Source organism: Colias philodice, chromosome 13, assembly GCF_061535455.1.
Source record: "Colias philodice isolate Cphi_HAF_F1 chromosome 13, ilColPhil1 Martin Lab GWU primary, whole genome shotgun sequence".
Lineage (NCBI taxonomy): Eukaryota > Metazoa > Arthropoda > Insecta > Lepidoptera > Pieridae > Colias > Colias philodice.
Genome location: NC_143098.1, coordinates 5,172,117 through 5,196,858, shown reverse-complemented (window position 1 = coordinate 5,196,858; position 24,742 = coordinate 5,172,117). Strand labels below are relative to the sequence as shown.

Genomic DNA, 24,742 nt, shown 5'->3' with positions numbered 1-24,742 from the left:
TGAGAACGGCGACTGGAGCGCCCTGGTTCGTGCGTAACGTGGACCTACATAGGGACCTAGAACTCCCCACCATAGCCCAATGGATGAAGCAAGCGTCTAAGCGCTACTTCGACAAGGCTAAAAACCACCCCAACCCATTGGTGACAAAGGCCATCGCATACGTCGCGAATCCCGATCCCACTCGTCGTCGCAGGCGGCCGAGACACGTCTTGGACGACTCCGACGACGACATTACCAAAGCCAACGCACGGCTAGACTCGGCGATTGAAGCCCAACGTCGAACCAACCGCGACACCGCACACACCACAGCAGAAAGCGTACACCGTCTTCGCCGGCGAAGACGAGGTCCCTTGTTCCGCGTTCCCGCGCCCACCCGGGTGAGCGCCCGTCCGATTAGGGCCCTTCTGGCCTCCTCCACTCAAGCGACAGCTCAAGCCGAGGTTCGTGGTCCCCGTCAAGGGAGGACGCCCTTGTGCATGTCGCTACCAGGGTGAACCTTCAGTTCACCCCCGCGTCCGCGTTAAAATGTAGAAGCCCTTCTGGCTAACATTGAGAGACACCACACAAAAAAAAAAAAAAAAAAAGTTAGTTAAATAATAATATTTTTAAAGGAGAAGTGAAAGCGAAAGAAAATAATTACCTATAAATACAAACAAAAGTCCTACTGACTTCAGAAAAAGTGTGGGTTCAAAAAAAATATTAAAATATTACAAGTAGTTTAAATTAGACTTTAAAATAACATTCGTTATATTTTCATACACTCTTCAATTAATAAATAAATTTATGTGAAAATCGAATTCTACATCAACACTTTATAAATTAAGTGCATTTATTAACAATATTAATTTCTATTCAGTAATTTAAATTTTAACATAATATTCTCGTGAAAAATATGAAACTCATCTTACAGTTTGTATTTCTACTACCTATCTGTTAATTCAATTACCCATGTAACATATAGGTATATGTATTATAATTTATACATAATACATTGATCTATTAAAAATTAACATTCATTGTATTAAATTTATTCTGTTATTCTTTTGACATAATATCTACTATAATACGATTATGTAAACTTTAATACCGTATAACCTGTGGTATAAACGTCCCATAAACTTTCCTTGGCCCTAATAAATAAGGCCGCATTCACCATGTTTACTTTGAAAAGTCAAAATAAATCAGTTATACCAAATGTATATTACCCTATATAACCCTTGAGCGTTGTATAAAGCTACAACAATTTAGAAATTAAAACTAAAAGAGATTCCTAATTATTTTCGTTATACACCGACATAGCTTCGCATACTTTTTGCACGAAAGCTACGAGCTTTTACCAAGACAATTGATACCCACTTCAAATAGTTTTTTATTAGGTATTTAAAATCTCCGAATTATTCTAACCCTGCGACATTTCCCATCACCTTCATCGTCACTGTCAAAAGATGATTGTCGATTGGGCATCATTAACGCGTGGAGTTCTGGGTTCAATGGCAGAACTGGGAATGAAGACCGACGCACCATGGGAGTTGGACGCGCTCCTGAAAGATTGTATGAAAAATAGAAGAATTAGTATGACTGATAGTGTTTTTCATCGTAAGGGTCCTAACTTGCTAGAGTTCTCTATCAAAGTTTACGCTCTACAATTTATACTATCCACTAACAAGTTGTAAAGAACCAATTTAAAAGAAAACAAATAGGGGGAAGTCTATAAGTTAACTTACTACTTAGTCACTCATTAATACTAGTTTCAAATAAGTAACATGAACCTTGGTATCATAGAGCGGCAATCACTTCTTTACTCAGTTCGTTTTTGGAGAAGGTAAATTTAATAAAACATTAACGAACTGATGTCGCATTTGAATATTAATATTCAAATGTAAACCAAACCCGTAATGTTTTATTTGAAAAATATTTTCACGGCGACATTATATTTAATTCATAGCCGCACAATCCGGTACAAGACTCGCTTGTATAAAACGTGAGGGGCGTAGAAATAATCCATGTCCAATTAAGAGATACGGGGCCTTTAAATAAACAAAATTCCGGGCTTTAAATTCAAATTGAAATTCACAATATTGCCGCTTTGTTATCGATGTGTACAACAATTGTGGTAAAGCTATGATCACTCGTTTGGAACTCTCACTCAGTTAATTAATGGTTATTCTGTATCATTCTGCCTTAATACCGAGCAGTCAATTATTGAATATTCACAACACGTTTGTTAATTGTTTGGATACATTTGATGAATTAATGGACGGTTGAGCGACGCAGCTTCCATAGGATTTGAAAATAGGTTGTAAAACATATAAAATCGAAATGTATTTATTTACAAGAATTCTTACGCAACAACAAGTTCTAAAATATGTCGTCACTTAAAGTTTCATGAAAAGCCTACTTGATAAGTATTAGTATGATTATTTTGTTTACCGTTAAAAACGTATACAACGAAGCATATTCGTGATAGAAAATAATTAAATTATTTATTGACAAGCCCAAAATTTAAATAAAATCTATCACATATTTTGTGTCAAGTGCATAACGTTGAAAATGTGCAAGGAGACAAGCCGCTATACAAAAATTAATAAAAAGATGAGAATAAATAAATAATCTTACCTCGTGAGCTCAGTCGTTAGAGAGACCTTGTATGGAAAACGAAATAAAAAAGAAGATAGTTTAAACATTGACAATAAAAACACATAAACATTCTCATAGCAGAATATGTTTGACTAGACAAGAACAAGAACAGTTTTTAGTATTAAATTCACATTTAATAAATAAAAAATGTTTAACAGCAATCAATATAATTAACAAAGCTTTTAATAAACAACATTTATGAAATAAAAATTCAAAAAAGAAAAAGCAAAAATGGGCCATACATACCAATTAATTTAGCAATGGATTGCCTTTTGACCAGTTTTGGTTCGTTGGGGTCACCAATTGACGGGGGCGCCGTTTCAGTCTGCGGTTTCTTATCACTGAGATAAGAATTTATCGACTCTCCCCTCGTGTATGGTCTACGACGAGATTCTCTTTCATCAGAACCACTTTTTTCTGTTTCAGATATTTGGAATAACTGGAAACCAAACTTGCTCGACTCACGCCTAAGAGGTTTATTCGCGAATTCTGCAAGTGACTGCCTCCGTCCTTCAGTGTTGAGCTTTTTCTTCCTTTCTTCTTTCTCTTTGAAGGCGTCAAATGCAGCATTCAGAACTAACATCACCAGGAATACAGTGATTCCTATCATAGAAATCGAATTATTATTTTTATCCAGTTTTTGTTTACTTGGTATTTTCTGTGTACTTATTTTCTTCTCTTTATAAGTAAATGGGGGTTTCGTGAATATGTCCAAGACGCTGCACGCGTCTCTAAAGAACAATGGAATGGGATTGTGTTTTGGTACATTTTTCACTGAAATACTCGCTTTTATTTTCGGCGGATTGTCGACAGCAACGATTTTTGTTTCTTCAACGTGATTGTTCGCCATAAACCACATGTTAACGTTGTATAAGCAGTAAATAATGAGAAAGAAAATAAAAAACAAGATCTTACGTTCGTTCATGTTTACATCGCAGAATAGCTGCTGTGTTTTGACAAAGCCCGTGCTCCGAATGCTTCTACTCACGTACTGTACGTTATTAGAACGTTGCAAGTTTACATTTCATTTGTTTTCTTTAATTGCCGGATATTTATGAGTGTTTTTGATAGCGAACTGTTCCCGACATTCGCTCTCTGTTTGTTGGGCGTATACTGCGCATGTGCGGTTTTAGAGCTAGGGCGCAGGGCGAACTTATACATTTATTATAACTTGGTTTCTTTCACGCTGACACAGAAACATAATCCAATAACAAAATGTATTTCACTAACTTTATTTTACATTAATCTTGGATCAATTTTCTATTTTAACACTCCCCTTCTCTATGGCAAACATACGTTATCGCAGTAATAATATCAAAACATTAGAACTTGAGTGCTCCATACATCGACACGCTTTGAAGGGAATAATTAATTTTTATCTATATCGATCGTGTAAAACTGCCGTTGTTACTTGCTAGATAAAGCTCTAGAACAATTATTTAATTATCTAAGTACCTAGTACCAAAAGTACCTAAATAATTATGCGTTTCGCCTATGAATGCTAGATGATAATTTTTAATTTAAGTACATAATATCAGTAATACATACTATCATTGTTTACTTGCTTATCATTTATCAACATGCTTCCTTCTGGACTTTGACAATATTCGATACGAATAGCAACAACTTAGGAATATTATTAGGGATTTTATTGCACGAATACAATGTTTTATTTTATAATACTTTTACTTTGGTTATCCAAAAAATAAAAGGTAAACTTTGAGACGTAAGTAGATAAAGGTAAAAACAATTATTTTAATGTAGATTTCAACTTAAAGTACACGTACATACACCTATGTCCTATAGGCTATATTAAGGGGCTATATTAAGGGGCTATATTAAGGCTCTTCTAAGTTAAGCCTTTTGCTTGCCTACAGAGGTATAACCAAATATTGATAAGTCCCACTAATATTCTAAATGCGAAAGTTTGTGAGGATGGATGTATGTGTATGAATGTTTATTACTCTTTCACGCACATATTCCTGAACCGATTACAATGAAATTTAGCACACATGTTATAGAGGGTAAAAGGATTAACACAAAGGATAGGTTTTTTTTTGAGAACGTGGGCGAGGCCCCGGGCGGATAGTTAGTATTTAATAAGGAAAAACTCATTTTTGTGTTTCTATATAAGTATACTTTTTAATATAATTCGTTTCATTCATTCTGTATTTTTTTTACAATATTGTGAACAGAGTGAGCTTAATATTATGCTGAAAAGCTCTTTCTTGTGTACCAAAAGTATATTAAAAAACATTTTAAAGGCTATGGTTAGTTACAATAGTTATTGTTAGTAATTATATGTTATAGGAAAAAAAATATTGTGGATACTTGTAAGTAAAAAATGAAGGGTTAAATAGAGTTTCATTTATTATATCAGAATCCAATATATTTTTCATATGGAAAAATTAGGTTTTCAAGTTTCTGTCCTTTGAGTACAACATCAATATAATATTCCTTATATACGTTTGAAGTCTAGAAAATTGCTTGATTCTTATAAGTTAATGCACTAGTTCAAAGCTTCGCGTTATGAGGCGTGCAATATGGCTCATTGGATGTGTTTATTTAAGAGTTTATGTACGAAATTCTGTCTTTATACTATGGTATTATGCATCATTACGCTATAAGTTTTTTAAATATGAATTTTTATCGCTTATGTACTTTTATGATACAGTTGCAACATTGCTAAGTTTCAAATATGTTCGAAGTTATACCTACATCGAAACAAACAAACTTTCGTATTTGTAATGGTGAATAAAGAATATTCAAGATTTGGTACGGATTAAAAAATCATGAAGGAATTCGTTTTCAATGAGATAAGGCAGTAAACACAGTCTCCTTTTATTTTGACAATAAATATAAATTATTATTTATTACAATTAATTGCCAATTACGTTTGTAAACAACAAACCCAATGGAATACAGAAAGGATTTCAATTTAATATTAAATGTGCTCGAAATTCGATTTCATAATAAACTATTTGATTAAATTGAATCGTAGTTTCTTGCTTTTGTGGTCAAAGCTTGGTCAAAGTCAACTGTGGTTTAACCGTTCCTACAATTTGCTATCTCAAAGTAACTAATCGGTGCAGGTGCCCTGAAAACGTTAGTGTAGATAATATAACCTTACTTGAGGATTTATTACGTAGTTCTATTTTACAAAATATTAAGTCGATATAATATAATATCCTGTTAATAATTTATTAATTTTATTATAAACGCGAAAGTTTGTGAGAATGGACCTCTTGTTTGTATATATATATCATATATTGAGAAGGGGAGTGTTAAAATAGAAAATTGATCCAAGATTAATGTAAAATAAAGTTAGTGAAATACATTGTGTTATTATATCATTGAGTATGGATGGATGTTTGTTACTCTTTCACGTAACCACTGAATGGACTTGGATGGAACTTTAACGTAATGTAGATTATATATCAGAATAACACATGAGGTATAGAAATACTTGATTTTGCCCGTGAGTTCATCCTATGGTGACCACGGTACCACGCAGTACAGCTTGTAATTACCAAACAAATTAAAACCTATGCAAGGAACCTTCTAAGAGACAACATTAAATAAGGATTATAATGATCGCAAATTAGTAATACGATAATTTGCTAAGTGTATAAGGCTAGGAGATAAATTTTTTATGAAGACAACTGTTACGCCTTTTGTAAAAAAGTGTTACTAATATGGTATCGAATAAAAAGCAGATAGTATAATTTACACTTTATAGAATCTATGATTAAAATAAAATAAAAAATACACCCCAATTACATTATATGAGCTCGTATTTAAGTAGCTTCCTCGTTTAATGTTTAAAACGAATCTATTCACGTTCTAACTTTGTTATTTGTGTCGGAAATTGTCCTCAATAGCCAATCGTAAATCTACGAAAGGGATTTTTCCTCCCATTTGAATTTGAACGCTCTCTTAATGACTGAATTCGGTTTGATGATATTTCTCTCAATTTGTGCCTTATTGAATCAGCATTTCTGATACGTTTGAGTTATAAAAGATCTTGTTATAGAAATGATTGGAGCTCGCTGTGCAAGGAAAAATATTAATTTAAATCTATTTCATTCACTAACCATCTTTTTATGATTGATATTAAGATTGATATCATAAAATTATTCTTGTGATAATTTTGCATGTTAGATTGACGGTTTTGCATAACGTTAAATGAAATGTAGAACTTTAAGTAGATAATTTGTTTTGTAAACAGTGGCATCGTACTTTCTATATTATAACAGGTGAAAGAAAGAAAGAATGAATTAGGTAGGTAAATTATTAAGAGGTTTGTGTGAGAGCTTCTTATACAATAGGTATGTATATCAAGTACATAATATTATGTATAATGTATTAATTATTAGTGCTTAGTGTGTTTATCGATAAGAATATCTCTTATTAATTTGCAACTTTTAAACTAAAATAGGAAACTATCTTTTATACTTAAAAATTGATTATGAAAGTCTATCTATAAGTAGACCTTTCTCGCTAATATTAAACTTCAGAGAGGATAAAGAAAAACCGCGTATTGGAATTTCATAAATATTTAAGATAAACGAACCCATTTATTGCGAATTTCATAATGTAGGACAAAAAATTATAATCCTACATCTGATACTTTTAATTTTTCTTTAACTAATATTCTCTATAACAATTTATTGTAGTTAATATTTTTTTTTGATAAGTTAATTTCTTACAAATTAAAGTTACTAAGAGTAAAAAAGTTAAAAGGTTCATAGCGTTTTTCATGTTGAGTCCTATGGCGATCGTTTAAGTTGCACCATTTAAATTCGCGCCAAAAAGTATAGAAATGTACTTCTATAAAGTAATTCAAAGTTAATCTTGGTTTAATCTCCATGGAAGGCTGTCACGTAGGCAGAGCCGCGAAGCCGAATGTACAATATTAGTCGAGTTAATTGCTGGTCCGGATTATACGGGAAGATTTAAGGTTTTTGTATTAAATTAACTTTAAAAAGATATTCTTTGCACGGAATAGTTCTCTTATATCATAGGTATCTTAATACCAATGTAATACATTGCTATTAATATAGATAATTTGTATTGTTTTATGTTTAGCCTTCTTGTCTCAAAGCAAAAAAAATATTGCCTATTCGAGACATGGAGTAAAAACAATTAATTTACAGATCGATTTGCTTAACATGTAAGTAGGTAATTTATTAAATATAACATTTGAATTTTACCAGACCGATAGTTCTTATTATTATTTTATATTCAGAATCAAACTATATACCTCACGTTAGTAAACACTAAATAACCACACACACACAGCGGTGGTTTATGCATTATTTTCAAATAAACTGTTTTACATTCACTATTCCATTCATAATATAAGACAATTCAATTTAAACTCCTTTTGTATTCATGAAAAGAACATTATTTTACGCACAAGGAAATTTATGAACACATTTAGAAGAACGCTATATTAAAGGAATAATTCATGAAGTACTGTATTAGACAGAAATATGAAGGACTCTTTATTTTTATGGTAATGCTGACACAATTTAAAAAAGTAACAATCGATATTATTTGAAGCAAATTGATATAAACAGTGGTTTTAATTAAAAATGACAACGTGGGATTACGTAACGGGATAAGCGTAGTGATGAAATTCAAGCCGTTTTATATTATGTTATCTGGAACTTTTAATTTTCTAGATAAATTTTTGTTACTTTCAGAAGATACTCCGTCAGAAGGGTTATTTTGGAACCAAATTGGGTGACGGCCGTTTTATTTGCATTTATAATCATTATTTGAGTTTAAAATATAGTCTTATATTTATATATATTTGTAGCGGTGTTTTGTATTCTATCCGAATGAATAAAATATGACACAAAACATGCTATTCTGCTTGCAATTTTTGCTTATTCAAAATAAGCGCCAACTTTATCTTGAACTGAGCATATTAATTAAAACAATTATAATAAGTAAATATTATAAATCTGATATTTTTCGAATTTTAAAACCAGTTGATGTTTTATTGTATTCCTTAACTGCTTAACACGTTTCAACGACTTTCATTTTTTTTAATGAATTCTGATTGTTTTCATATTGAATTTTTATAAGTAACACTTCTTTGGTGACACACACACATACACAAGCTTCAAACGAATCAATGCCTGCCTGAAAACTGCCAAAGAAATATAGGCTATTGCGTATCTTCCTACAAAATTGTATACATTATCCTCCTTTGCAAGCACAGTCAATACAATACACACTTTTGAACGCTATACGCGCTCATTAAAATTAAATTTGTACGTGCTAAAAACCAACCCTCATATAAATCACTATAAGCGAACTTGTGTACTATGTTGTAATATTAATTATGATGTAAAACTGTTTAAAACATTTACGTTGAAATGGTGAACCCCGTTTCTTAAAAGCACTTACGTATCGCACAGATTTTCCAGCTCGATTGTATACGGTAAGCTTTGAGGTTAAGTTCTTAATGGTATTCAAGGAAAATGTTTTGCAATGCTTAAATAAAAACAGGAGCTCGTTTTGAATATAGGGAATTTTCTTGGAATATTATTTTCTTAATGTATTGATTTCAAATGCTTTGTACATTCCGGGATGTAAATACTTATCTATACTAATAATATAAAGCTCGGGAACTACTGGACCGGTTGCAAAAAATATTTCACCCATAGACATATATGTATAGTATACTAGGTGTCCGCCCGCGGCTTCGCCCGCGCAATCAAAGAAAAACCCGCATAGTTCTTGTTCCCGTGGGATTTCCGGGATTGCGTCATTTTCCCGGGATAAAAAGTAGCCTATGTCCTTTCTCGGGTATCAAAATACCTCCATACCAAATTTCATGAAAATTGGTTCAGTAGTTTAGGCGTGATTGAGTAACAGACAGACAGACAGAGTTACTTTCGCATTTATAATACATATTAGTATGGATTGTTTCTCGAGTGAAATATACTAGGACCACGGGAGAAGCAGAGGCTGTCTGCTGGTTATAATTAATAATTGTTACATATTATGCAGCTTTTAAGCAAAACGGTTTATAGAAGGCAAGCTTTTAATCTAATATTTATTTGAGGTAAAGTTATTATCGTGGAATGCGATAAAACGAAGTGAATTTGGTCCTCCGAGAATTTTCCGACTGAACATCTACTATCTATGTAGAACCATCCCTTTAAAACAATGGTTAACGCACAAGCATAGATCCGAGGGGTCCTCGGTTCTATTCCCGGTGGGGATGAAACAAAAAAATGTCTCGGTCCGTAAAGAAAAACAGACATAATGCATTCACCAACAAGTAATAACCTAACATTTATGTATACTTATGTTATAAAACAAATTACCATCTAGTCGTGAGAAGTCCTAATATTTTTATTTTTACTCAATCATGCTTTGGATAATAATATTATGTTGTTACATTTTAAAATTCAATGTTCGTTATAATGTGCCTGTTAGAGAAAAAAAATATTATCTCCAATCTATTTTCCTTTAAAAACAGGATATAGGTAAAAAGGTATTTAACAACACATTACTTTGTAAAACTTGTTCTTGTCAGAATGAAATCTATTTTTTTCTATTAATTCCATCGTGGCATTAACAAGACAGGTCTGTGTCCTCTGACCTTCATGAAACGATCGTCTGGAAACCAAATATATATTTAATTATCACCCATAGGAATGAAATTAAAAAATACAATATTCATTAGTTTTTAAACGCACCTTTTTAATACATGATTTGCATTCAAGTTATAGTCTTACGATATTTATGATGCACCGTAATTAATACAGATTTAATTAATTACAATGCATTTGGACCAAACGAACATAGAGCTAGAGATAGAGCAACAGCATCTTGTATTGTAAACGAAAACTCGTATTCAGTGTTGTTCAGTATTAAAACATTGCATAGAATCTTTTCGAACGCACTAAGAATAACGAAAGAATGCTCTACGCCTGTTTACACTAAAATAATTTGACATAGTGGGGTTAGAATGAGAATTAGCTCGTTTGATCTAAATGCACCGTAATACATGTTTTATTTAAAAAAATGTTATTTTACTATGAAGAAATATATTTATAAATTCTATTTTTAACGTACCTAACGTTATTATGACAATATAGGTTGCAATAAATTTTATCCTTTTGACATCAGCAAATTATATTATTAGTAATGCTCATAATAAACTCATCATTCGCTCAAAAATTATGGACATATTTACAAATGGAATATTTCAATAATTATTTGCATAGAATACATAATTTTATTATTACCTACCTATATGTATTTCACCAAAACGAGCGCATTACAAAATCTGACTTGTGACTTTACATATAGAAATCGAAATAAAATGGCGGTTGCGAGCAACGTTTTTTTTTTCAAATTAATGACGAAAACGTGTTTCCTATTGGACGCCAAATGTCACGTAAAGCTGTGTTCACGTACGAGTACTTTGTCGTCGAATGGATTTAAAATTGAACTTCAATGTTTGAAATTATTTTCAAATGACTTTTGTCCTTTTCGTTTGAGCGGTGAAAAAGTAAACGTAAATAAATACGTAGATATTTAATGCATTTAAGTGTTACTTTTATGAGCAGTAACAGTTAACATTTATCTTAATAATACATAATATATTTATATATTTTCAGTTTCACAATATATTGAAATTATCTCTTAATTAATGTTTTACGATTAAATACGAAAATAAAAAGTAACATAAGGTTTTATTTCAAATACTGAAATAAATCGTATTTGATACAGAGTATATTTTTTCAATTTTACGATTTGGAATTTTTATGTTCTAAAAATTTATGCTTAACCTTTATTTATGGAGAAAAATTACATAAATTTTCATCCTTACCTAAATGTTACCTAAATGTCAAAAATAACAAAATAATGACTGTTTCTTACGAAAAAATAATTTGCCTTATGCATACGAGACCCTTACTAAAGTTACTATCCTTTACATTTTTAACACGCTTATAATAATATTAGCTTCATCTGTATGGTTGTATGTCGTGTAACTTATTAAGGACCGATGACAATACAATAATTTAAAGAAATTTTCTTCATATCTTGAATAATAAATATAGTTTAAAATGATTAGTTGATTCTACCATTTAAGTTTCTTTTTAAGTGCATTAATTGTTCTTTTAAAATTTTAATTGCAAGTTTCGAAACAAAAGCTTCCTTGCCTATTAAAGACGGGATATGCAAACAGAATATATAAGTGGTCAAATGTCAAACTAACTGTTAAATTAGCCTCTGACATAACGGTTGAAAAACTGATGAAGTACCACTGATACTAGCTATATTTCATCAGTTAAGATAAATTCGGTGGGTATTTTCTCCATACAAACCATAGTATAAGGGCTTTATAATAAGTACAAACGGTCTCGCCTGTTTTCTTCCTAGATATATAAAAGAAAGTCGTGTTAGTTACACTGTATAAACTCAACAACGGCTGAACTGATTTGGCTGAAAATTGGTAGGGAGGTAGTTTTTAATTTTGAGAAAGGTCCGTGAACCTATTTCTTTGTAACAATCAATTAATATAAATAAGAATGACCAAAAATTATGAAATTATAATACAATTGCTATAGTACTATATGTATTACCTAGTATATTATTATTAGTCTGTGGTATTACTTACTGGTAATAATTCTATGGCTAAGTATTGAAAAAAAAACTGTATGGTGCAAAAGCTAAGCGACAAAAAAACAAAGTAAAAAATCGTTTGAAAATAATAAAAACACGTTATGTTGTTATTCATTTATTATTATAATTAAGTCTTATTTTGATAAGTTTTAATGATATTATATTTACCTATATTAACAACGATAATCTCATCCACAACATAATTATTTTCAAACGATTTTTATTCCGTTTTATTGGCTCTCAACCCCTATGCTATACCTATTATTATTTTTTATTTTCAATCCTTAGCCTAGGTTTTAGAGAATTAGGTATCAATAATACATACCTACAGTATTATAGCAATTCTAGTATCTTGAGCCAAAAGAAAAAACTACAAAAACGGAGTCTTTGATATGTTGTGATTGAACATGATGTTATTATTTTGCTGTTGTTTTTAAAATATGTTGATGATAATTGCTGCAACATGACGTAAACTTATGTTTTAAACGAATTTTTTACTTATTTTATTTTGCACCCAGCTCCTATACTATGACGATTTCAGAGTTACCGCTCTAGCTACATTATAATATTATATTTAATTATCAATCCATTGATATACATTTTATACCTGTCGATTCTGGGTCATTTTTTGGACATCTCCTTTCCAATTGAGTAACTATATTAATATAAATTATTTTCTATTTGAAGTTTCAAGTAAATATCGTCTAGTTATAGTTAGAATCCCTCAGGACACAAGAACAGTGTCTCGTTTGCTAGTTACGAACTTACTAAGTCAAAGCGGTGTGTTAATTCAAACAATGTCGACAAGTCCCTTGGCATTTGGAGAATTTGTAGCCAATAATTGAGAAGTGTCGACCGATATAGATGACCAAGCTTCAGAAGATTTGATTAGAGGTTACCGAGAAATATGGAAGCAAACATTCATACATCGATCTTCTCAATAACGTAGGAGTGTAAGTATGCTGTAGTTTGTGAATAATTTTATATACTTAAATATAAATATATATTATGACCAAATGTGTTCAGCAAATTATTTTTTCAACGTTTTTAGGAAGGTTCTTATGGAGCGAAAAAACGTAACAGAGACCAGGGCTAGCTGCAGCCCCGGCCCCTATTACGTTTTTTCTCAAATAATAAATATTTGTTCGAATCTCAGAAAGATGTATCTTTCTGTCTGTAGACAGACGGACAACAACGTGATCCTATAAGGGTTCTGTTTTTTCCTTTGGGGGTTCGCAGCCCTAATTTTATTTATGTATACTTACGACAGTTTATCTCTTACAAACGTTACGAGCAAACACATTTTTCTGATAATACCATAATGATCAAAATAAATAAAACCTACAGGAAAGTATTATTATCATCATATTCTCTAAAAGTCATATTGTCAGCGTGTAGTCGTTTAGGTAATATAAAGACAAAAAATTGACCTTATCCGTAAAGATAAGGTCACATACTGTTAGATACCTAGATACAACTAGTATGCAAACATTTTTATATATAAGATTCATGGTCCGGCTCTTCGAATTATAGACTCTTGAGAAGACAATATGGTAAGATGCAAACTAGTCTAATATCTTAATCTTAATATACTATTATAAAGGCGAAAGTTTGTAAGGATGTATGGATGTATGGATGTATGGATGTTTGTTACTCTTTCACGTAAAAACTACTGAACCGATTACAATGAATTTTAGCACACATATAGAGGGTAACTTGGATTAACACATAGGATAGGTTTTATCCCGGAAATCCCACGGGAACGGGAACTATGCGGGTTTATCTTTGAAAATGCGGGCGAAGCCGCGGGCGGAAAGCTAGTTTATTATAAATTAAGGAAAGGAAATTCCCAATAGTCAGATTTATTTCATAAGATCGTAGTTTCATTTATGAATGAGAACTTTATTGTACACACCAAATTACAGGCATTACATAAACTTAAATTGCACAATGGGCAACTTTATGGCAATTCATTTTTCATTTATCTTTGTATGAAAAGCGAATTTTTATATAAAAAAAATGCCAAAATGGAAATAGCGCTTCGGAATGTACATAATGAAGCTTTTTATTTCGAATTAGTTCTTATTAAAGTTTGACACATAAATCCTTTTCCATATGTAAAGTATACAAATTATATCATTATTAAAATTTTTATTTTATCCTTATTATCAAATTTGACAAAAATGTAAGTGGTCAAATGTCAAATGGTTTTTATTATGTTATCAATGTGTATATCTACTATTGTACAGAAAAAGAAATTTATCGCTATAATACTCAGAACCGGGATAATAATACGCCATTAAAAATCTATAATAATGTTTCAGAAATTGCTTATTGTCCTTGCCGCTTTGGCCGCGTGCGCCAACGCTGCCGTTTTTCCGGAAGGAGTAATTGCTTCTTTAATCGGCGCACAGCAGAGGACAGGAGGCGTCCCCCCTCAAGGCGTCCCCCCTCAAAGCGTCCCCCCTCTAGGCACCTTCCAATACTCGTATGATACTGACACCGGAATCTCCAGCAGCGCCCAAGGAAAATTGAAAGTTGTTGGCAAGGTACGTAAAACAATTGCACTGAAAATTTAAATTGAGTAGTGCTAAGTGAAAGGCTCTGAATAAAAAAATATTTTTCAAGACACTCTACTTAAATAAAAAAAAGATGGGTTGCACTCCGGGAGTGCCGGCAGAAGTGAAAACTTTTTTAATTATTAACGTTGAACATGTTTGATATCCATCCGTCACGCTTTTTCGATCAGGTCACGTGTCCTGACGCGAGTTTAAGATTTTATACCCAACGCCGCTAAAGAAGTTTTCACTTCAAATTTTTATGCAAATGTTCAATCAATGGCATTATACATTCAATGAGTAAAAAATGATTTAATCTAAACCTAAAACAAATTAATAACGTCAACAAAAGTTTCTGTATTTTATCAAAACATTGGTATTTTCTTACAGGATGAAGTAGCCCTTGAGGTTTCCGGATCCAACTCATACACCTCACCAGAAGGCCAAAAGGTTGTGCTTACGTACATTGCTAACGAAAATGGATACCAACCACAGGTAAACCGTTAAAAATCATTAAGTCCGGCGACCGGTATAATATTATTGTCACAAAAAACAAATGGTTAAACAACTATTTACCATTTGTTAAACAACTATTTACCATTTGTAAATAGTTGTTTAGCATTTGAGATGAATGGTATCGTCCAACATCCTACAGAAAGACAACGATCCCTTAACAATTTTTTTTGAGCAGTTGGGATTGAACCGTCCTTACATCTAATCTCATCCAAATATATATTATTCTAAATTGTATGACCATGTTGTAAAACATTATTTTTCTTTACAGGGCTCTCATTTACCCGTACCCCCAGAACCTCTTCCAATCCCAGAGCACATCGTCCGTGCCCTGAAATACATCGAGGCGCACCCACCACCAGTCCAGAAGCCCCAAAACTAAACTTAACTGACGTATAAGCTTAATATCCACGGAAACAGATAAAACCAGTTTTTACTATAAGAATGGTTGTGCCATCCTATGTGTTATTTTGTTACTGTTAAAGGTTTTATTCTGTTGCCGAGGATTTTAGGTTATCAACAAACAATTGTTCACACTGAGCGACACACGGTTATTCTTAGAAGTATATTAATGTTGTACGCAACAATTTTGTTAGCTTTAAAAAGTATTTCATTAATATGGGCTCTAAGATGTTGTTTTTAACTCTTGAAGTCTGAAGTCTTTTTAAATATTATAATGTTGGAGATTTATTTGTTTTTGTCTGATTTTAGTACCTTAGTACCTACCTACCTTAATTGTATGAGAAACAGATGCTAAATTAAACTAGAGTTTAAGCTTGCAACTACAATCAATAAATAAAAACGTTTACCTATATATTATAGGTTTACAGAATGCAATAAAAATAACTACGTTAAAAACAACTGACTTCAAAAACGGAAAAGTAAAAATAAAAAAGATTTGATATTATTAATTACTACATAATATTATTTGGATGTGCTATTTATTAAATAGGTTTGATGTCGGTGCATTTTTTGTCGGTGTCGGTGCATATTTTCATTTAATAATTTTTAGTGTATTTTTCAATACGAATCAAACGAGCCCAAACTCGATAAAGTTGAGTCAATATATGTCCTATGGTCACCTCCCAATTCAATCATCAAATCAGCTCTATGTTTGCTTTGGCCTTTGAGAGTATGGGCATAGCCACGGTGGTTCAGGGTGGGGCGCTTGCCCTACCCTGGCTCTGACCTGGAAGTCACCTAACCAAATCTAAAAAACTGAATTACCTTTTTACTAACTAGTAAACGTGATATCCGTAAGAAAATTCACATCCGATTCTCGAAAGTCGTCAGTCGACACAAAAAATGCGATCTAAACAAAAAGCTTGCGCACGAGACCCCATGCCTGAGAGTGACTGTGAAAGTTTTGCACGCCTCATAAGCGAAGCGTTGAGGTGGGTACTACTGTCACTTCGCGCAAAACATCTGATTTTTCAAACTTAAAATGTCTTTATGTATTATACATTGCACTTGTAAGATAATACATACACACACATATTAAGAAAAAACACTATTTTTAACGTTCATGATATTTTTGATGTCATTTTTGTTATTTAAACTAGTTAAAAAACAGTTTAAAAAAGTTCTGTCTTGGACGTCCGTGTGTCTGTATGTGCGGATCCTTTTTCTTGTTAACACGATAGCGACCGAAATACTTTACTAATCGAGTCTTTTTTTTTCTCTTACGCTTGAGTATGCTCAGGAATAGAACCCTTTCATTTTTCAGGGTCTGATTCGATGTGGTTTAATTGTTATTAAATAAACAAAAATAATAATTAATAAATATTTATTAAAAAAAATTATGAGGCGTGCACTTTTGGATTTTCCAAATTATTTTAAATATCTTATTATTAAAAGGGTTGGCGTCTCCATTTTATCTAAACATTAATAATGCCTCGATTTAATAATACAAGAAAGTAAAATTCAACAAAAATACAGCTTAAGATTAAAAATTAAAAATAATTATGTAAATTATGACATTTAATTAGCATTTCATATTAAATAATATATAAAGATGTTACCATGCACCTGTTATATAATGTCATTAAAAATGTGTAGTTGTAAATTTAAATCAATGTAATAAAATCAAAAACATTCGATAATATGTTAATGATTTCAAATAAAAATTATTTGATGGTGGTATTAATGGTGACCTCATTGATTTTAATTGAGGGTATGATTTTTTTAGTTTAAGGAAAATATATTTTTTTTAGTTTAAGGAAAGTAGGCACTATAAATTTTTTCATCAATATTCTTTAATCACGTAGCTTTGCATCTTGCATGATTTTCACCAGGTAGGTAATTCGTAGAGTTAAGCATATATTTTTATGAGTAAAATCATTATATAACGGGAGGGGGCAACATCCCCCCCCAATTCTTCCTAAGCTTCCTTTAAGATTTATAAAATAAATAAAGCATTTTTTCTAATTTTGTTCTATATCCAGTATATCATCAGTATACACCTATCTTTTCTTTTTTTTTAAGTGGGGAAATCTTCCAAAGATACCCACGGCCCCTGGGGAAGGAGCCGTACAGCCGTACGCAACAATCCTATACATCACCTAACGCAAATTGAAAAATTGATATTCATTGAAACTTAGGATTTATTTTTATATCAAAATTTCAATGTGTCAAAGTGCACCTGTTATATGTCATCGTTGAAGGTTATATGGGAAATGATTTAGGGCAGATTTTTCAATCCTTGGTTAAAACTTATTCGTCGAATAATGTATAAAACTACCATTTTAAAAACGTATTCTAATTGCCCGTATTTGACAGTTTACGTGACATTTTAATATTATCGTGTAATACTTTATTGGACGGATAAGTTTTATCCAAGCATTGAAAAATCGGCCCTTATTGATATAAATTCAAGTTTATAATAAATCGTAAAATCGAAAGATAGGAAATACAGTATAGTTAATGATGTGTCATTCAAAGTTACCAAAAATTTGATATGATGCACGAATTTGTATTGTTTTTTTTTAATTCGTCTTCTAGGCGTAATTTTATTTTATTTCTTTAAGAACTATATAAATGTGATAAATAGTACGATCAAGCTTCCTTCTTCGAAAAAAGGACAAATGCTAAGATAGTAGGTACCACAGATTGCTAAATCGTTACTGCAGCTACGTACATAATATTACCATTGTGCTCGCACTTTCCCATTCGGCTTATACATTTTACGAAGGTATAATACTTAAAATTCTAAAATTATAATTAAGACAACAACAGATTGCAAAATGTAATGAAAATTGTCAATGATAACTGCGAACAATTATCATACTGTTAGACGTAACCTTTAATTGTTAACATTTAATACATCTGAACATCACATTACTGAACTATACACTAGGAGCTGCTAACTAAGCAAAGTATACCCAAGTACGGCTTTTGATAGAATCCTATTTGAACTTGATAGTACAACCACAATCCCATTATACATTATCATAATATTTACAAGGCTTCTTTCCACAAAACAACTGACTTCACAAAAACAAAATAACCAATTATCATACACGAAGAGGAGCTATCAAGTTTGCAAGTCTTACAAAAAATTGGGTCAACACATCATAAATTAGGTAACACTAACAAAAAAACCTAAAAGTAGTACTGTATACAACAAGACATTTGATTGATGGGTAGTTATTACGTGCTGTACCTTAACGAATTTAACTGGCGCCAGTACTGGCCAATTACAACACTAGTTTAATATGAACTAGTTACTAGACCTATTGTCGCTAATATTGTAAATGGATGTTGCAAAACTTATGCATGTAAACGGGATAGACAAATGTGACGATTATCGAGTAGGTTAGAATAAGTACATACTGAAAATGAGAAAAAATTGAAAATTATTAGGATTATTTTCTAAAGGGAAATTTTATTTTATGATATTATGCGATATTTATGCCAATTCAGTAAGTATATTGATTGTTTGTATACCTAATACCTTTAGACCAGTGCCGATTCCTTCAAAAATGACAAAAAACTAAAAAAATCGCAGTAGGATGAAACCCATTAGAAATGGAGGGGAAAGTGATAAAAATGAAAGGAAAAATAAGTTACGGTCGATCCGAGTTCGGGAAGTGTGAGGGAGCTTTTAAGGGTAAAAATAGTTAATCTCGATTTCCGACAAAACTACAAGTCCTATCAAGATAAGAAAAAGATCTAATACAACTGTATAGTATTCACAATTTTTTCACATAACCTCAAGATTTAGGTGAAAAAGTTTTTGTTTTTTTTTTAAATCTAATTTATTACGTCAAAATAAATGTAATTCTCCATGTAATTTTTAAACTTTGCTTTTTCACTTAAACAATGTCTACATTGCAGCTTTTCTTCAATCTGCTGCATCTTGCATCGTGACGTGGCCGTTATAGTCTTTGTTCATCTTGTCATTTCATTATTGTAAGGCTTTATCTAAATGACATAAATTATGCCCGAAGGCGATGTACAACTTTAATAGACTTTTTTTATTTGGCAACAGGCTTACATATTATTATTATAACCTTTAAAATGGCGTTTTTATATAATTGAACGATTGGTGAGTTTTCGAAACAGGTTTAATGTAAAATTGTTTGTATTAGAAGAGCCATTTAAATTTATTGTATGTATCCACTTTAATAAAAATGAAAACGTAAAATCTACATAAATGTTTGTGCGCTTTTTTGAACAATTATTATTTCAATTCATACCCTATTTTGAAATACAAAAGTACATATATTTAACATTTTATTATTTTATTGATATAAGGACATATATCACTAAAGCCTACTTTTCCAAAACGCAATTAATGAATTATTCGATTGAAGCTTTATTGCTTATTAGCTCTAAAATAGATAATTAATAATAATATTATGATCTTTTGTATCGTATATTAGTCAGTAAAAGAAACACTAAATATATCATGCATAAGCGTTTGATACAATGGCATATCTATTAGATTACCTTATTATGGTAATAAATAATAATATATTCGATTCATAGTACTGTAAGTTCTTGTACCTATTAATTCAAATGTGCAAGTAATAGTTGATTACAAATATAATTGAGAATAAAAACATTGAAAGATTTATAAGAGAGTGTGATGGAATTTGTAGTAATGAATAATTGCAATTTTTATACAAATAACATGCTACGTCTAACATCACATTTGAAATGAAACTCGTATACTCTAGCATGCGCATAATGCACTTTTGAAACAGAGGTCACAAGCGAAATAATACATTTTTTACGATTCCACATATAGGTACATAAAGTTTCTAGGTATAGTATAATGAGTCGGGATTTGACCTTGAATCAACAAATAGTCAGGGCTTCGATAATCTACTCGCTCTGCATAAATTTAGCAAATAGCTCATACTCAGGTAATAATACTATATCGGTTTTTGGTCATAGACTATGCTATTTTGTAGATGTGACTTTTAAATTATTGGTTTGTCATGAAAAGACATGACATGACATGAAACGATACTTAGTTACTTTTGACTAGCTTTCCGCCCCAGTTTTCACCGGTATGTACAAATGAGAGTTTCCCATAGGAATGAGATGTTTCACCACGATAAATTGTGTGCCAATATCAATTATTGTTCTCAAAACAAATGTTGTTATTGATTATTAATTATGTTTGAAATTGATTGTATTTATGATGATACTAAAATTTTTAATTAAGATTATAATATATACATCGACTTATTTCTTTAAAATAAGGATTTTCTTCCTTTTTGTTGATTTTCTGTAAAATATTGTAAATAAAAAAAAATCCCTTCAAGGAGTCATCGGATGTCATAATAAAAATATACAAAATATATTTTATAAACCGATGTGCATATATTATGTATTTTGACCTCTTAATCATTTTTATATAAACATTTATATCGGTTTATTGTCACATTCAAATAAATATTAAAATACAAATATTATAAATGCAAAAAAAAGCAATTTACTCTTAAAGAAAGGGTTGTGTAGGAAATTTTTAGAAATGTTTAATTCCTGGCATGTTTTTTAAAAAGTTATTCATTAACATAATATTGTTGATAAAGTTGATCAAAATAGAACATCAATTAATATTGCAGTATCTATCAAATAACTAATCTATGACCAGACGCTACAAGTTCGCATAAAACAAGACGATAATGAATTCGTATCTCGATACTGGACAATACCTATATAAAGACTTTGATGAAATTCTATCGTCACATTGTCATTAACGGGCTCTGATAACCAACAAAATGGTAAGAGCTCTCATTTATATTTTTAAATAAATATTTTTACATAAATAAACATTTTTCGATACTTTTCCATTAGAAAAGTAACAAAGTGAAATTGTGTTGACCATCAGCTAACGTAGTTCCTGTGGACCTTTGTGGAAATTTTTAAACATGTATTTTTTAAGTTTTATTTAACAATTTTTACCTTTTCTTTATTAATAATTTATTTACTTTAAAATTTTATTATTTGCTCCAACTGTAACATTGTTGATGAATATTCGACTCCTATTATTATCCATCTATACCTTATATATCTTTCTTTTATTTCTCTTCCGTGTGTGCAATAAGGTATGAAATAAATTAACATCCTACCAATATATTCACTAACAACACTCATAGGATGATGATGATGATGATGACGATTCAATAACAACTATCTCTTCCAGAAATTCATCATCGTTCTCGCCGTTTTCGTCGCCTGGGCCAGCGCTGACGTGTCCCACGTCGCGTCCTCCGACTACATTGTGCCCATCGTCAGGTCCAGCAACGAACAGAAGCCTGATGGCGGCTTCAACTACGCCTTCGAAACTGGCAACGGTATCATCACCCAAGCCGATGGTGTTGTCAAGAACCCCAACACCGTGAGTTTTAGTTTATTTTTCATATGTTTTCTACTGTACGTGTATAATATCGATTGATTTTAAACTTTTTTTATTTAATTTGTTTTTACCACTTTTATTTATATTTTTTTTTGTTATAACAGGTGATTATTATTATACGTAGTAAAATTAAATTCCCACGAAAATTAGATTTTTGTGAGGGAATAAGCCAATGTCAATGTTGTCTTCTATCTCCGGACCCAAAGAAAATTCCATAAAATCGCCCGTTGCGACATTAAAGAAAGACAAACTAAATACACTATCGAGTTTACAATATTTATTTTGATAGCTATATTAGTAACGACAGTGATTTTAATAGTTATAATTCATTTGCTCTGTAGACATCTTCGTGACAATCAACATTTTAGATTTATCATTTATCTTACTGACGATCTATTACTTGTTTTTGATATTCTTTATAAAAAATGGTTGCGTCATTTAATAATAATTCCGTAAAATATTCGTTTTATATGTACAAATCACGTCACTCTTTATATATATTTGTGTGTTCTGGGAATCGGATGACATAATAATTCAGTGATATAAATAGAATCTCTAGATTAAATGTTAGGTAAATTTCAATGGAAAGTTAGGAAAGTTGTCTAATTATATTTGAAAGTCCAACATAATTTATAATTCTAGCTACAAACGAAGAGTTTGGTTAAGACTTTAATATTCCGTTAAAATAAAATTGAAGTATATGTATCATTTTGTTATTAGTTACCTGATGTTAATATGTCAAGGGCGGGGTGAAGATTTAAATGTTATTTTATATTAAATTTATATATGTATGGAGCATCATAAATGTATTCAAAGCTTATGATATTAATGTCCTCGTTTTTGTTTATACATAAATTCCTTTTAATCACGTTAGGCTCTGTTTTGTTAATGATACTATAATAGGTTAAAATGTATACATTTCAAATAGGGAAAAGTTTATGAGAACATACTAAACATTTATTTAATTTCTTAGTTATGATTATAAATAATTCATAGGCCTAAAAGCCTGACGTCTCTCTCTATTTTGAAGTTTATATAATTGTTAGTTGAAAAATAATATTTGATTAAAATTATTGATAGGTATGTGAAATACTACCATGTTAATTGATCAAAGCGATAGTAATTAATTACATTAAAAGCAAAATTATGACGTTATAACTTAAGAAAGCAAATCTCATCGACTCTGATAGATTCTATTTTACACTCTAACGGTGAATTTACAACAAACGAACGAGTAAGTTCATTCTTTTGTGATCTTTTAGTGTATACGAAAACTTGTATTCAGTGTAGTTCAGTACATATTAGAAAATTGCCTAGAATCTTTTCGATCGCAATAAGAACAACGAAAGAATGCTCTACGCCTGTTTACAATAAAATAATTTGACATAGTGGGGGTGACATGAGCATACGCTCGTTTGATGTTAATGCACTGTTACCATTTGATAATCGATATTAGACACTTTATTTTTTTTTATCAATATTTTTCATCAAGTTTTCGTCTCCTTTCTCAGAAGGACTAACCTAGTACTAAAATTAGAAAATAAATTAGATTTTTATACTAAATCGTGTTTTTGTGTGCAGGAGGACGCCACTCTCCAAGTCACGGGAAGCGTGAAGTACGTCGCCCCTGACGGTACCCCCGTGGAACTCTCATACGTCGCCGACCAAGACGGTTACAAACCTGTCGTAAGTATTCATTAAATCTTGTTTCATAAACGAACTTGATGGTTACAGTTTCATAGTTGTTAGAAGTTAATTTTGGTATATTATTTGTTATACATAATTTTCAGATTAGTATAGAGATAGTGTATCTATTTTGCAGATATCTTTCGAACCTAACGACATTCTTAAATGTCAACATTTATTTTTAAAATATAATTAAACTAATGTGTTTATAAGTCTTACATTGTAAACAAACATGTCTACTTAACGCAAGATGTTCCCACAGCATACATTGTATATAACCAATTTATTTCTTTCTTCCAGGGAAGCCACGTTCCCCAGATCCCTGAGCTGATCCTCCGTGCCCAGCAATACATCGCCAGCCACCCACCCCAAGTCAAGAAATTGTAAGACCACAGCTGACCCACACATCGGAAACCTGAAGAAATAAAGCAGTTCTAACACCTTTTTACTCCTGTACAAATTAGGATGAAGTTTTAATAAAGTCTGAATAACTTTATCTGATGGTTTTATTTGTCAATCATTCCTAAGTCTAAAAATAACTCATTTTTTGACATTGTCAGAATTTATTTCTCATGTAATATATTTGAAAACGAGAGTTAAACAATACAATTTATAATAATGACAGGTTATTCGAAACAAAAACTTCATTTTATATTTACCTTTTTATTCTTATCCGGACATTATATTACTACATACTTGACAACTATCATCAAGGTTAATATAATTTATTAGGCATTCCATTATATTTTCCTAATGATATATATATTGCTACTAAAATTAAGTTTTTATCAAATGTCTAGACGTTATAAATGTTAAGTAA

The 24,742-nt window shown here is 31.2% G+C and overlaps 3 protein-coding genes across 5 annotated transcripts; 2 read left to right on the top strand and 1 right to left on the bottom strand.

Moving 5' to 3' along the window:
• Positions 1-600: 600 nt before the first annotated feature.
• On the bottom strand, positions 601-4,547 carry LOC149483358 (uncharacterized). 3 transcript variants are annotated; one of them, XM_089702421.1, is made up of 3 exons: positions 2,884-4,547; positions 2,617-2,642; positions 1,456-1,541 (listed from the first exon to the last, which is right to left on the bottom strand). In XM_089702421.1, the coding sequence occupies exons 1-2, from the start codon at positions 3,560-3,562 to the stop codon at positions 2,626-2,628; spliced, it is 696 nt and encodes a 231-aa protein (XP_089558547.1). In that variant the 5' UTR covers positions 3,563-4,547; the 3' UTR covers positions 1,456-1,541; positions 2,617-2,625. The 3 variants fall into 3 exon arrangements, 2 of the variants coding, with proteins under 2 accessions (XP_089558546.1, XP_089558547.1); XM_089702420.1 differs by lacking the exon at positions 2,617-2,642 and having other exon boundaries at positions 601-1,541; XR_016316489.1 differs by having other exon boundaries at positions 2,617-4,547.
• Positions 4,548-14,563: 10,016 nt separating this feature from the next.
• On the top strand, positions 14,564-16,034 carry LOC149483357 (larval cuticle protein LCP-17-like). Its single transcript, XM_089702940.1, has 3 exons — positions 14,564-14,843; positions 15,243-15,347; positions 15,637-16,034. The coding sequence occupies exons 1-3, from the start codon at positions 14,610-14,612 to the stop codon at positions 15,745-15,747; spliced, it is 450 nt and encodes a 149-aa protein (XP_089559066.1). The 5' UTR covers positions 14,564-14,609; the 3' UTR covers positions 15,748-16,034.
• Positions 16,035-21,504: 5,470 nt separating this feature from the next.
• On the top strand, positions 21,505-24,418 carry LOC149483356 (larval cuticle protein LCP-17-like). The gene is made up of 4 exons (XM_089702350.1): positions 21,505-21,601; positions 22,024-22,218; positions 23,818-23,922; positions 24,223-24,418. The coding sequence occupies exons 1-4, from the start codon at positions 21,599-21,601 to the stop codon at positions 24,307-24,309; spliced, it is 390 nt and encodes a 129-aa protein (XP_089558476.1). The 5' UTR covers positions 21,505-21,598; the 3' UTR covers positions 24,310-24,418.
• The last annotated feature ends 324 nt before the right edge of the window (positions 24,419-24,742 follow it).

Excerpts from the sequence above, each read along its gene's own strand:
- LOC149483358 (XM_089702420.1), bottom strand. The coding sequence starts at position 3,562 with ATGAACGAACGTAAGATCTTGTTTTTTATTTTCTTTCTCATTATTTAC. Across the intron at positions 1,542-2,883 it reads ATCCATTGCTAAATTAATTG|GAGCGCGTCCAACTCCCATG; the intron begins GTATGTATGGCC and ends ACAATCTTTCAG.
- LOC149483357 (XM_089702940.1), top strand. The coding sequence starts at position 14,610 with ATGTTTCAGAAATTGCTTATTGTCCTTGCCGCTTTGGCCGCGTGCGCC. Across the intron at positions 14,844-15,242 it reads AATTGAAAGTTGTTGGCAAG|GATGAAGTAGCCCTTGAGGT; the intron begins GTACGTAAAACA and ends ATTTTCTTACAG. Across the intron at positions 15,348-15,636 it reads AAAATGGATACCAACCACAG|GGCTCTCATTTACCCGTACC; the intron begins GTAAACCGTTAA and ends TTTTCTTTACAG.
- LOC149483356 (XM_089702350.1), top strand. Across the intron at positions 22,219-23,817 it reads TTGTCAAGAACCCCAACACC|GAGGACGCCACTCTCCAAGT; the intron begins GTGAGTTTTAGT and ends TTTTGTGTGCAG. Across the intron at positions 23,923-24,222 it reads AAGACGGTTACAAACCTGTC|GGAAGCCACGTTCCCCAGAT; the intron begins GTAAGTATTCAT and ends TCTTTCTTCCAG.